Below are 14,955 nucleotides of genomic sequence, written 5' to 3' on the forward strand. Positions count from 1 at the left end.
TTTTTTAATTAAAAAAAAATTTTTTTTAATGTTTTATTTATTTTTGAGACAGAGAGTGCATGAGCGAGGGAGGGGCAGAGAGCGAAGCAGACACAGAATCTGAAACAGGCTCCAGGCTCTGGGCTAGCTGTCAGCACAGAGCCAGATTAAGGGCTCAAACCCACAAACCGTGAGATCATGACCTGAGCCAAAGTTAGACGCTTAACCAAATGAGCCACCCAGATGCCCCACACAACTCTCAAATAATTTAAAATAGGTTAAAAAAACACTTAAAGGCCAAGTGTAGTATGTTCAAAGCTCAGGAGAACAAAACTAGGTAAATGTAGACACATCTTGTGTTTTCAAACAGCTTTTCTCCCTGATTAAAAAGTAGTATATACAGGGGCGCCAGGGTGGCTCAGTCAGTTAAGTGTCCGACTTCAGCTCAGGTCATGATCTCACAGTTCGTGGGTTCGAGCTCCGTGGTGGGCTCTGTGCTGAAAGCTAGCTCTGAGCCTGGAGCTTGCTTCAGATTCTGTGTCTCCCCTTCTCTCTGACCCTCCCCTGCTCACACTGTCTCTCTCAGAAATAATTAAAGCATTAAAAAAAAAAAAGTAGTATATATATACATATTTCAGAAAAAATTGAAAAAAATCTTAAAAAATTAGTGACTCATAAATTTCATCATCCTGTTATCTTCTGGGTTTACGTAAAACCAGATTTTTGTTAAACATACAGTACACATTTCTTCTCTCTTAACCACCAATTTTCCCATATGCTTCTTCCCCAACTTCAATTGTGGGGCTAGCCTTCACAGAGCAGCTTTGTGCAAATTATGAAATGACAGAATGTACATGTTACCAATTTCCACAAAATACTGGGGAAGAGATAGAACAAACTGTGAGCCACGGTTTGAAATTTCATCATCTTTCGTAACAGGGAGTCAACAGGATACGTGTAAACTGGAATCATGTGGTTAAGAAAATGTCTTGCTTTTTTTCTTTTTAACATTTTTGGGTTCATGTTCTCAAACACACACAAAATAGAGAGATTATGAACCTCTATGTATCCATGGCCCAGCTTCAACGGCTATCGATATATACCTGCATCTATACATGTCCCTGCTCTCCAGATTAGTTCAGTACAAATCCCAATGACATCTTATCTTCTATAAAAATCACCACACTCTCCCCAAGAAATGAAGATTAAAAAAAACTGTAGGGGCGCCTGGGTGGCTTAGTCGGTTAAGCGTCCGACTTTCGCTTAGGTCATGATCTCGCGGTTCATGGGTTCGAGCCCTGCGTCGGGCTCTTGCTGACTGCCAGCTCAGAGCCTGGAGCCTGTTTCAGTCTGTGACTCCCTCTCTCTCTGACCCTCCCCTGCTCACGCTGTCTCTCTCTCTCTCTCCTAGAAATAAATAAAACATTAAAAAAAAAAAACTTAAAAAAACCCAAAACTGTAATACTCATATCATACCTAAAACTGACCAAGAATTCCTTAATTTTACCAAGCATTCAGTAAGCCTTCAAATTCCATCAATTGTTTAATATATATTTTTATATAGTTGGTTTGTTTCAATCAAGAGCCAAACAAGGTCCACACATACACAGCTTTATGTTTTTCATAAACTCTTTTTTGTTAATTTCAGTGGCCTTTTTAGTAAATCATATTTTGTGATGAACAAAACCAAGAGTCAGTTTAATTTCAATTTCCCTTTTATGTGGAATTCAAGTAACATTACAATGATCACTTTTTAAAAAAATTGAATAAATCATGCTATTTGTGCTATTTTAAAAGTCAAATGAAATAAATAAATTTCACTTAAATTTAACATAAGAAAGAGAAAGTGAAGTAAAACTGAAGGAATTATTGAACTTCAAACACTTCTTTATTATAAGAGATAGCACCTAAAAGACTGCTTTCTAAGATTAAGAAAGATTATTAAGAGGTGCATAGAAAAGTCTATAAGGGTAGATAAAAATATTTTAATAGCAATTATTTTGGGGGATGAGATTATGGGTGAATTTTATTTTCTACTTTAAACTTAAAAAATGTTTTTTTAAATGTTTTATTTATTTTTGCGACAGACAGAGACAGAGCATGAGCGGGGCAGGGGCAGAGAGAGAGGGAGACACAGAATCCGAAGCAGGCTCCAGGCTCTGAGCTAGCTGTCCGCACAGAGCCCAACGCGGCGTGTGAACCCACGAACCGTGAGATCATGACCTGAGTTGAAGTTGGACACTTAACCAACTGAGCCATTCAGGTGCCCCACTTCTTTAAACTTTTTATAAAAACTTGAGGAATAATTTATATAGAGTGAACTGCACAGATGTTCAGTTTGTTTTGACAAATGCATATATCCCCATATCCCATAGCCCTATCACTAAGTTCTCTCATGTAGACTTTTATCTCAATTTCTTAGTATAAACATTTTGCTTTTAAAAAAATAAAAATAAAGATTTTTTAAAATCTTAGACCAATTTTTAAAAAGAAGTCAATAATATCAAAAAAAAGGCAAGCACAATCCACCAATAAACACATGAAAACCTGGAAACACTTGATTCAGTATTTCTCTTTTCTTTTGTTCTCTCTCTCTCTATTCTTAAGTAGGCTTCAGTCCCAACATGGGGTTTGAACTCACAACTCTGGGATCAAGAGTCAGAAGCTCTACTGACTGAGCCAGCCAGGCCCCCACACTATTTTTTTTCCATTTGCCATTCGCATCTTACACCTTCTGGACAACTGTGAATAGGTAAGGGCCAACACAGAAAGTAAAGAGTAACCTCCAAGGAAGTTCCTCCTCTTCCATGATTTTTTTTTTCTCTTCCATGTTCTTATAGCGCTTTTTGTACCTTTCTTACAGCATTTACATCAGCATTTACATATTGTATCTAGTAGTATAGTACCTAGATAGATATATCTTTTCTCCCACTTCAGATTCAAATGCTTCTTGATGAAAGATAAACACATCTTAATTACTTCTCTTTTTCCTTACTTTACTCAGTAGCTTGGACACAGCAGGTGCTCAATGGATGTTGCCTGACTTGAACTGAAGGAAACATCACATCATTATACAGTTTTAATGACACTTCCTGAGGCTGAACTGCACTTCAAGTGGATAGAAGTAAATAAAGACAAAATTATCTCTAAAACCTTCCCATTTCCTCTCAACTTTTCTAAATCATTGTTATAGGGTTAACTGTGTCTCCCCAGAATCCTCATGTTGAAACCCTAATCCCGGTACTTCAGAATGTGACTGTATTTGGAGATACTCGTGCCTTGAAAGAGGTGATTAAGTCAAGCTGTTAAAGGGGCCCTAATCCAATCTGACTGGTCTTTATAAGAAATGGAAATTTGGACACAGACACGCCCAGAAGAAAAACCATATAAGGATGCAGTGAGAAGATGGCCATCTGTAAGCCAAGTAAAGAGACATGAGGAGAAACCAAATCTTGGACTCAAAGCATCCAGAATTACGGGGAGGAAAATTCTGTTGTGTAAGCTACCTGGTCTGTGGTATTTTGTGATGGCAGCCCTAGCAAACAATACAACACAGTCCTGCAGAAAAATCTAAAAGAAACGTGTCTATTCATTTGGTCTTCGCTTTAAACTTAAGGAAAGGGCTGCCTGGGTGGCTTAGTCAGTTAAGCGTCCTGACTCCTGATTTCGGCTCAGGTTGTGATCTCACTGTTTGGGAGTTCAAGGCCCGAGTCAGGCTCCACACAGATAGCGTGGAGCCTGCTTGGGATCCTCTCTCTCTCTCTCTCTCTCAAAAAGAAGTAAACCTAAAAAAGTAAAATTAAAGAGAAAGAGCCCTACATATTTATTTGTATCTTTTTAGTATAACAGTAGCCTCTTTCTTCCATAAGAAAGATGTCTGACATGGGATCTAATCTATGGCTGTCATTGTGAACTGAGAAGAAAAATATAATGCCTATTTATTTATACACTAGACTTTCTGAAGATATGGTTATAAGAAATTAAATATTATTTACTACTTTTTTAAAAATTTATTTATTTTGAGAGTGAGAAAGTGCATGGAGGGTGGAAGTGCAGAGAGGGAGAGAGAGAATCCCAAGAATCCCTGCTGTGGGGCTTGAATTCATAAACTCTGAGATCATGACCTGATCTGAAATCAGGAGTCAGATGCTTAACTGACCAAGTCACCCAGGCACCCCTCATTTACTGCCTCTTTAAACATTTTTCATTTTGTAAATTGGGCTATTGAAATTTCTTATTGGACTTACTGTTTCTTATATGTTTACTTTTTTTAAAAGTTTATTTATTTTGAGAGAGAGAGCATGAGCAGGGGAGGGGCAGAGAGAGAGAGAATCCAAAGCAGGCTCCGCGCTCTCAGCGAAGGACCTGATGTGGGGCTCGAACCACCAACAGTAAGATCATGGCCCGAGTGGAAATCAAGAATCGGATGCTTAACCGAACAAGCCACCCAGGCGCCCCTGGACTTATTGTTTCTTATGACCAGGCTATCTTGTTTGACACAAGAAAGAAAAAAGAAAAGAATGTATAGGACTTTCATATTTCCTCCTTAAAATGTGAGGCAATAGGATGAAACTAACATAAAATTGTATCATTGAAAATTGCTAAATGGTACTTTCTCTTATTCTGCCATTATTGATGTCAACTTAATATTTTTTATGGGATCCCAACGTCTTTAAGAGTGAGCTTTGCTAAAACAAAACAAAACAAAACAAAACAAAATGCAGTGAGCTTTGCTAGGGTACTAAACACTGGAATAAGAAAGCCATGGATAAGACTTCAAAAAATAACTTGTGCCAAACAGTACTGCAGAACATAATAATCTTTTGTCTCAAGAGAAGGTATAAGTTAAACTCCTTATGAAGCTCTCCTAGCAGATGAAATTCTTGGGTTTTCACTAAGCATTAACAATCCTCAACAATTTTCTTCATTCCGCAAGAAATATGGAAAAATATGTGATATGTGCTTTGCAAACATGTCCTTTTCTTAAACTGTACTTAGAGTCGGTGTGAACATAAATTCCACAACTTACTGGCCAATTAGCCACCTAACTTCGCTTTCCTAAAGAGAAGATGGTGTTTGTCTTGCAGGATCAAGCAAGAGAAAGTACAAACTGTTTTTGAAAACTTGTAAGTTATATAAACACACAAGAAAGGAGGACACAGAGACACAGAATGGCTCATATCAAATGTATAGGTTCAGTGGCTACAGCCAAAGGACCAAATATCCACAGGTGGTTTTTATCTTAATATCCATGTGGGGGGGGGGGTAGTTAGGGAGAGGCAGGTTATCAATTAAATAGCTTACACTAGATTTCCTACTGTTAAAATAGGACTTTGGTTTCCCATTTTTCTTCCTTTTGTACCAAGAGTAAATTTGGGGAGTTATATGAATGGATATAATAAAAAATAACAGTTCTTTTTTTTTTTTTTTTAACAGACCATGTTAATAAAAAACCGCAAAACCCGACCAACAAGTCCTGATACACTCACTCCATTCACAATGGCAATAACTACTGACAAGGGATTTATTGTTCATTTTGTGCAATCAGGAAACTGAAAGACCAGGCAGTGACCTAAATGAGACTTTTAATCTTAATAAAATGCTTTAGGACCAAGCAATTTTTCTTTTCCTTTTTCTCTTCAGAGAGAGACAAAGAGTGCGACTGGGGGAGGGGGCAGAGGAACAGAGAGAGAGAGAGAAAGAGAAAGAGACAGAGAGAGAATCTTATTTTTTTTTAATATTTTTATTTATTTCTAGGAGAGAGAAAGAGAGAGACAGCGTGAGCAGGGGAGGGTCAGAGAGAGAGGGAGACACAGACTCTGAAATAGGCTCCAGGCTCTGAGCTGGCAGTCAGCACAGAGCCCGATGCGGGGCTCGAACCCACGAACCGGGAGATCATGACCTAAGCGAAAGTCGGACGCTAAACCGACTAAGCCACCCAGGCGCCCCCAGCCAGTATTATTTTGTTTCCAATAGTGGGATTTACTTATTGATAGAGTTTAAAATGGTTATGGTGTCAGAGTTTCCTGCGAATGGTAAGCTTACATGCTTTTAGATTTCTCTGTGACATTTTTATTCCCATCGAGGCCTAGGTCTGCATTTAGATCATTAATATTGGCACTAGTNCAGCACAGAGCCCGATGCGGGGCTCGAACCCACGAACCGCGAGATCATGACCTAAGCGAAAGTCGGACGCTTAACCGACTAAGCCACCCAGGTGCCCCTCTTTTTTTTTTTTAATTTAAAAATCTGTCAGTGCAGAGCCCCACATTGGGCTTGATTTCACAAACCTGAGCCAAAATCAAGACTCATATGCTTGACTGAGCCACCCAGATACCCGATTTATCATTTTTCTGTATACATGAACAGTGGCATTGTTTGAAAGAACATAACTGATAAATACAAGAATATTCTCATCAGCACTGTCTGTAATGGACTCATGAAGGTCTGTTAACCAGTGGAATGAATGAATAGTGGTATACTGATATAATTGAAATACTATAATGAACTGAATTAAATTAAGTAATACCCAACAACATGGGATGAATCTGAAACATCATATTGAGCAAAAGAATACGTAACAGTATTAATCCAATAACATCCAGTTTAAAAACGTGTAAAACGAATTGTTTAGGGATATATTACATGTGTGAAGTACGGGCAGGTGCGGTAGTGTGTGATCAGGGAAGGCCATAGGACGATGGCCCCACAACGCAGACAATGTTCAATTGGTGGTAGTTTAAAATTACTTTACAATTACTCCTTACGTGGTACCTGTGTTTTATACATTTTTTACATTATACATTTTTCTACATACGCTGTATTTCACAATTTTAGAAAAGTATAAAATACAGAACTCAATGTCCAGCTAAGTTTTGGGAGTTGGGTTTCAAAACAATGGAGTTCATTTAAAGGAGATGAGATGCTTTTAAATATCTGTGATTATTCATTCCAGTTGCAAGTCACTGAAATTTTCACAAGTATTCAGCTGATGTTGTTTTTTTTTCTTTTTTTCCTAGAACCTGTTTCTCTTCCCAAACTAACTCTTGCTCATGTTCAGAATTCAGGTGAAGAGTTATCACCTCCCAGAAGCCTTTCCCAGTATCTCTTCCCTCCCCTCTCCCACTAGCACTCTCTACCACCCATCTGGGTCAGGCTTCTTTCCTTGGTACCCACCGCATGGTCCTGCAGTGGTCTGCTGCCTTTCCCAGTCCCCCTTCCTCTCTCTCCAGACACCCTCATCCCACTAGGCTGTAAATGATCTCAAAAGTGGGGACTATTGTCCCTGCACAGTATTGGGTTATAAACAAAGAATCCCATGGAAATCATCTGCAAAATTTAACTTTGGGACTTTGGAATGCATAGCACTTGGGATTTTTTTTTTTTTTTTGGCATGTCACATACCTCAAGTCATGCAAAAATAAGAAATTATACGCACATCAAAACATATACTCACAAAGAACACAGAGTAAAAATATCCCTAAGTCCTTAATTTGGACACAAAAATGAAATGGGCTTTGCTCTTTTCATTAGGCTGCTCCCCTTACTTAAAGGAAAGAGTCTATAACTACACAGAACAAGCAGATGGTTACCAGAGGCGAGGTAGGTGGGAAGATGGGTGAAACAGGTCACAGGAATAAACAAGTACACTTGCTGCGATGAGCACTGAGTAATGCACAGAACTGTTGAATCGCTGTATTATACTCCTGAAACTAATATAAAACTGTGTGTTGACCACACTGGAATTAAAATAAAAATAAAGAGTTTAAAAGTCTCTACCTGGTATTAAAAATCGGCCATACTCTATCGTCTGAATCTAATTTGTCAATTTCAACTCTCCCTGTTCCCCAAGACCACCATCTACTTCGGTCATCCCGTTTACTTAATTATCTCCCAGACTCATCAAGTTCATGACACTTTCCGGTTCCCTCATCCAGAACGGGTTTCCCTCACTCCACTTATGTCAGTCCTACCTTTCTTAAAGGTCCAGCTTGTTTCACTACCTTCTATTCTTCCTCCAAGACGATCTCTCATCCTTCTAACTCTCTTGGCTTTTACCGTTCTAAAGTGCAAACACCTGGGATTTTGACTGGGGTTGGCTTCTCTAAAAAATCTTTCGAATTGTGAAATATAAGGCACACATGGAAGTGTGCATGAAACAAAAGTGAAAAAAGCTCAAGGATTTATCTCTAAGTAAAGATTCCATGAAACTTTCTCCAAGTACAGAAACAGAAAATAGTTAGTACCCAGAAAACTCATGTTCTTTTCTAGCTTTCATCAATACCTCCCTCTCCCTTCCCTCACCAGCTAAAGAAAGGTGGGCACTGTGCTGACAACTATGGTAATCCCTTTCTTGTTTTCTTTATAGTTTTAAACACCTAAATATGCAAACCCAAACACTATAGTTTAGTTTTTTAAAAATTTTATATACGTGGAATCACACAGTATGTCTTTTGTGTCTGGCTTCGTTACTTCCATTACACATGTTTTATAACAATGTTCATTTTCATTCTGTATAGAAAAGATCTTTATGTTCATCTAAATAAATGGACAGTTCATTTTTTTTTTAATTTTTTTTTAATGTTTTATTTATTTCTAGGAGAGAGAGAGAGAGAGACAGCGTGAGCAGGGGAGGGTCAGAGATAGAGGGAGTCACAGACTCTGAAACAGGCTCTAGGCTCCGAGCTGGCAGTCAGCACAGAGCCCGACGCGGGGCGCGAACCCACAAACCGCGAGATCATGACCTAAGCGAAAGTCGGATGCTTAACCGACTAAGCCACCCAGGCGCCCCAGGACAGATCATTTTTATCTATTCTGCAGTTGATGGACCTTTGGGTTATTTAACTTTTATTTTATTTATTTTCAAGTAATCTCCACACATCAAACTCACAATCCCGAGCTCACGAATCTTGTGCTCTACTGACTGAGCCAGCCAGGTGCCCTTGGGTTACTTTACTTTTAAAAGGTATATATGCCTTGTTTCCCTAGCTGGAATCCAAGTTTCTAGAAGCCAGGGACCATATGTTATACTACTTCCTATTTACCTTAGTATTTGCACAATGCTAAGCACACAATGGGTACTCCCAATCAAACTAAATAATGATTACATAATTCTATGAGTAGTTTAGAAGTTGAGAAGAAAAAATTACTAGTGCTAGAAATCAACTAATAGTCTTGGAGATAGTTATATAACTGGCATTTTGGAACAATACTACTACTTTACTAAATCAGAAGGCTTGACCTCTCCTATTTATTTACACCTAAGGATTTGTCATTTCTTGTTTTCCTGAGCCAACTGAAAGGTAAAAACATAATTTATCAACTATTTTCAACATAAAATTAGAATGATTCAAAAGGTTAGTTGTTATCTGCTCATCTTTGAACGGTATGTCGCCAGAGTTCCTTTATTTTTTATTCTATTTCCTTAAATTTATATTAAGTATTATACGTTTAAAAACACACAAAGAGATGTCCAAAGTTAGATTCCCTACAAAACAGAAACAAAAATTCTAGTAGCTAAGGTCAGCAGGAAATTAATCATTTCTACTCAAAAGTAAAACAACCGAATGGCTTTTTAGTTCTAATATGCTCCTTCTACAGTCAGTGAACGTTTCCTGGGTGCTGTGTAAACATCTCAAAACAGTATTGACACTGCCTAATCTTCAGACCTACTCTCCTAACCTCTTGGGGAGTCAGTTTGTGTTTTCATTTGTTTGATTTTTATACAACTAGAGCTTCATCAACTTTCTCAACAAACAGGAAAATATACTCGTGGGTAAGATTTTCTGATATATCCATGTCTCGGTCAAGTACATATGTGTATGTCTCTAATATTAGTTTTTTTTTGTTTTTTTTTTTTAAATGCTTTACTTATTTCTAGGAGAGAGAGAGAGAGAGAGACAGCGTGAGCAGGGGAGGGTCAGAGAGAGAGGGAGTCACAGACTGAAACAGGCTCCAGGCTCTGAGCTGGCAGTCAGCACAGAGCCCGACGCGGGGCTCGAACCCACGAACCGCGAGATCATGACCCAAGCGAAAGTCGGTCGCTTAACCGACTAAGCCACCCAGGCGCCCCTCTAATATTAGTTTTAACAATACACAAGCTATAATAGATCTTGTAAGTTTTGTTCAAGGTGGTAATTTGACGGGACAAAAAACAGAAAGGAAAAGTGGTAAAGAAAATAAAATGGGGGCAGCTGGGTGGCTCGGACAGTTAAAGGTCCAACTTTGGCCCGTGTCATGATCATACGGTTTGTGGATTTGAGACCCACAGTGCAGAGCAGGGAATTTTCTCTCTCTTCCTCTCTCTGTCCCTCCCCCACTTGCATGCTCTCAAAATAAATAAATAAAAACTTCAGGAAAAAAACAAAACAAAGTAATCCCAAATTGAGGAATCCGTGCAGAAAAGAACAGATGTTATTAGATGTATGTAGCCAATTTATTACTAGCTAAGGACAATTATCAAAGCCAAATTTAGTATTTTTTTTAAAGTTTATTTATTTTTGAGAGAGAGAGAGAGAGAGAGAAGGAGCAGGGCAGGAGCAGAGAGAGAGGGAGACAGAGGATCTGAAGCAGGCTCTGTGCTGACAGCAGAGAGCCTGATGTGGGGTTTGAACTCGAACTGTGAGATCATGACCTGAGCCAAAGGCAGACACTTAACCAATTGAGCCACCCATGCACCCCCAAATTTAGTATTTTTTAATGTAAAGTAACATTTTAACTCGCTAAGTTTCAAAATATAAGCCAATTATAAACGTGCCTTTATTATTTTATATTTACTTAAGACTTTCTTGGAAAGGAAGTAGATTGCTTAAAATATTACATTTGTATTTCTTCATAACCTCTTCATGAGGGAAGAAACTGAAACACAGTAAAAAGTTAAATTACAGAGGCACCTGGGTGGATCAGTTGGTTAAGCATCTGACTCTTGATTTTAGCTCAGGTCAATGATCTCACGGTGGTGAGATTGAGCCCTGTATCAGGCTCTGTGCTGGGCATGGAGCCTGCTTGGGATTTTCTCTCTCCCTTTGCCCCTTCTCCATTCTCTTTCATTAAAAAAAATTTTTTTTAATGTTTTTTTATTTATTTCTGAGAGAGAGAGAGAGAGAGAGAGAGAGAGAGAGGCAGGCAGCGTGAGCCAGGTGAGGGTCAGAGAGAGAAGGAGATACAGAATCTGAAGCAGGCTCCAGGCTCCAGGCTCTGAGCTGTCAGCACAGAGCCCGACCCGGGGCTCAAACCCACGAACTGTGTGATCATGACCTGAGCTGAAGTCAGACGCTTAACGGACTGAGCCACCCAGGTGCCCCCATTCTCTCTCTTTCAAGAAAAAAAAGAAGTTAAATTACAAACGAAAGATAATGTATACCACTAGCAGGAAAGCCAACACATATATGCCACAAATATGTGCCACAAGACTTGCTATTGCAAGACTAATTCTATCATAAAATGTTCTATTCATAAGGGAAAGTGTAGAAAGAGAAAACTGCAATTAATTTAAAAAACTTTCTAAAATCAAAATATTCCTTATCAGTTGTTGATATTTAGCTTCTTAAGGGCCACAGAATAGAATTAGAAAGTTATTTCAACTGTATGGTAAGAAACCTAGCCACTGTGTATTTCTGTAAAACAGCTAATCACCCATGTTCCTTGTCTTGTCGTTTAAAAGATTTTCCTCCCCACAGCTCAAGACGACTTCACTGTGGGGGCCTGCTTAGTTTAATAGGAAGTTATTTCACCTTCACCTTCAATCTCACTGGGGAACTACAAGCACAAACAGTTTACACTGAGTTAGATTCTCTCTTGTATCTTCTAAAATTTTGGAGTAATTTTGTAATTAAATTACATTTCAAGTAATACTTCGGGATTTTATCCTCCCCAAACTCTCCATCCCTCAGGTGGCTAGAGCACAATTCTAAGGCTACCTTAGAATTAATGAAAATATTCTGTCAGAGTACTTCCTAAAAACATTCTGACATTCAAGAGTCTTTGAGTCAGGCTAGCAAACCCAACCGCATTACCTCTTTATCTTTTAGTCCCAGGAGCAATACTTCTTCCATAAGGGTGAGGCGAATATCTTTAGAGTCACCAGAGTCATTGTCTGGACTCTTGTCTTGATGAGTGTCTTCCTCACTTTCCACCTTCTTTTCGGAGTTCTTGCCTACTTCGGTGCGACGGGCCCGATGAGTTAGGGTCGTCATTCTCCCTTGTTTCTGGAGGGGGTGACGAAAAAATATCTATATGTGTGCTTCTGTAAACAAAAACATACATATTCATATAAACATACTACAAATGTATACAAATGTGAAATACATATAAACTTAAATAAAGGAACAATGACCAGAAAAATTAGGTCAACGCAGTATCTTTTCCAAAGTACACAGAAGGCACTGACAGAAAAATGAAATCAGGAATTTTAAAGACTGGTAGCAATGATTATCTTTTAAGTCTGATGATTTTATATGCATTATCTATAACCCAGAAGTACATATCCATCATTGTAATTTCTCTTTTGCAAACTGGATCCTCCCCAAGTTCAATAATAGAGGACAGGATAAACACTGTGAGGCCCAAAATGCATATACTAATTTATATGTAATCTGTATAAGCATTCAACGGCACATTATAATACACAAGAGAAAGTAAAAAAATGAGAAAAACTAAATAGAAAGACATATTCTCATATTTTCTTCCCATACCTTAATAACTCACTTCATGCACTCACTTTGGAAATCACAGCTACAGAATAACGCTCGGAAGATCAGGTGTAGTAATTCCATGCAGCCAGAAAACTTTCCTCTCTACCCCTAGCTAGCCATCTTGCAAATACACAAACAGCCGCCAGCAAAAAGTACCAGCAAGAGAATATTACAAAATTAACAAATTCTTTCTCAATTACAAACAAATCAAAGCACGTGCGCTTTTGTACCATACACTACAGGTGCTTTAAAAATCTACAGGCAAGAGAAACCGGGCTAAATCATCTGTGATAAAGTTTAAAATTGGCGTACTTCATTTTAAATAGATCTAAACATCGGTGTTTAACATGATACACAATAAATATTTTTAATCCACAATCATTTAAAAGAATATCTTTTTCAAGAGGGAAAGAATGCCTTCATGAGCCTCTGTGACTGGATCCCATTCCCAGTATCGTAATGGCGATACTTCCCACTACGGTACTCTCAATTATGGTTAACAAACCATTTCTTAAACGTGCCCCCTGCTTTTTGCACATGTTGGTGTTCTCTCCCTTTTCCCTTCCTCTCTAGATTCTACCCATTCTCCAGAGGCCTATTGAGGATCCAGGTAAAGCCTTAAGTGAATCTCCTTCTCCATTACCCATGTATGTCCCATGGCCAGAATTGGTCTCTCTCTCAGCTGTACTTTCACAGAACTTTATTTATACTTACATCCTTTACAGTATTTATTATAGTCTTTCTTTTGGTATGGCTGTCTCTCAACTGTAAACTTCTTGAGGGCAGGGATATTGTCTTCTTGGGTTTTTATAGTCTCCATAGCAACTAGCACAATGTCTTTAACGTTGTAACTGCTCAATAAATATATACTGATTAAAACGAATACTCAGAAATGCATGTGAACATTTTTAATAGAAATACAAGTGAAGTGACTTACAAGAGGTTCTTTATACAAGGCTATATTTCAAATATAAGTCTTGGTGGGAGGAGGGAAGAAGAAAGAGTGAAAGAGGAAAAAGTAAAACATAAAATAAATGCTTACAGGCATTAACCCCATCTGACACTGTGAATAGGGTTTATTTCCTAACCCAATCCAAGAAACTTTAAGTCTTCAGAGGAAAAAAAAATTAAGGAGAATTTTGAGGAACTAACACCCCCATACATTTACAAGATAAAAACCCTATTTGCAAAAAAAAAAAAAAAAAAAAGAAAAGAAAAAAAAAGTGGCCCAAAACTAAGTAAATAAGACCCTCCTTCTCCCCATAAAATAAAAAATCTGGAGGCTGTTTTTGGACGTTAGGAAATGTGTATCTTCCGTTGCTTACCTGACGTTACTCCTGGGTTACGGCCCGACGCAGGCTGCAGCTTGCGCTCTATTTTAGGGGGACACCTGTTCCCCTTCTTCCCCCCCCTCCTAGTAGGTAGAAAAACTTCTCAGCCACGCAGAGAGCACAAACTTCCTGATCCTTCGATGCAGGGAAGGAATAACACATCAGCTTCCTCAGAATCGCTAGGCAACCTACCTTGGTGTTTCTTCATTGGACCAATCAGAAACCGCCAAGGTTGAGCCCAGCCAATCGGAGCTTACGAGGGGAGGCTCTCCTCGGGCTATTGTGTTGCGATCCCGACAAACACCACCAAAAGGAGGCAGGTTTGGGTCAACCTGACAGCTGGTCAATCCAATGAAGTAACCTTGGTAGAAGAGAGGCAAGGGAGCTGCGATCCCCACCCCCATTAAATCGTCCAATCAAAGCGTTCAGTGAGCTGGCACCAGCTGCCAATCAACAAAGGTTTTTGCTGGTCAATCTCTGTAGCAGGTGTGTTGACTGTAGCAGTGTACTCTCGGACAATTCGGTGAGAGGTGTTGGGATCCAAAAAAGCAAAAATAAACATTTTAAAATTGGTTGTTTTTGACAATTAGCTTGTCCCTAACTTCCCTGTTACAGAAACACCTGATCTGGGTCAGTTTGCGTACGTTTATGTGGTTTACATGAAACAGGATAGGTACGTGTCAGCCGGGGTTTACACCCCAACCTTCTCTGTTAGCGCTTGTTACTGGCAAACCCATGGGTAATGTATGTTTTATAATATGGCTGCTAAAAACTGCAAGAAGCAAATAGATCAAGTTTTAAGTCTTCCTTTTCTAAGGCAAAGGAAATGGCCAAAGCTGCAGCCAGGTCCCAGGGTCCTCACTAAAAGCTCGGTATCTTTCATACTACCACTTGGAGCTTCTGGGAAGTGTGCTCAACTCTTGCAAAGTATCATCTACCAAAATTATCACAAA

General features: G+C 38.9%; 1 protein-coding gene across 5 annotated transcripts in view; it reads right to left on the bottom strand.

Annotated features, from left to right (window-relative positions):
- The window catches only part of GOLPH3L (golgi phosphoprotein 3 like), a 44,129-nt gene extending 29,953 nt beyond the window's left edge, over positions 1 to 14,176 (bottom strand). For 3 of the 5 annotated variants that reach the window (XM_039246337.1, XM_039246336.1, XM_039246338.1), the window contains exons 1-2: positions 13,997 to 14,176; positions 11,994 to 12,185 (exon numbers count right to left, since the gene is read on the bottom strand). In XM_039246337.1, the coding sequence (XP_039102268.1) occupies positions 11,994 to 12,173 (180 nt within the window). In that variant the 5' untranslated portion in view covers positions 12,174 to 12,185; positions 13,997 to 14,176. Of the gene's footprint in view, positions 1 to 11,993; positions 12,186 to 13,385; positions 13,523 to 13,996 lie in introns of all 5 variants that reach the window. The other 2 variants (XM_039246335.1, XM_039246334.1) reach the window with 2 other exon arrangements.
- Between the last annotated feature and the right edge of the window lie 779 nt (positions 14,177 to 14,955).

This window comes from Hyaena hyaena, unplaced genomic scaffold, assembly GCF_003009895.1.
Source record: "Hyaena hyaena isolate Hyena2069 unplaced genomic scaffold, ASM300989v1 scaffold_284, whole genome shotgun sequence".
Lineage (NCBI taxonomy): Eukaryota > Metazoa > Chordata > Mammalia > Carnivora > Hyaenidae > Hyaena > Hyaena hyaena.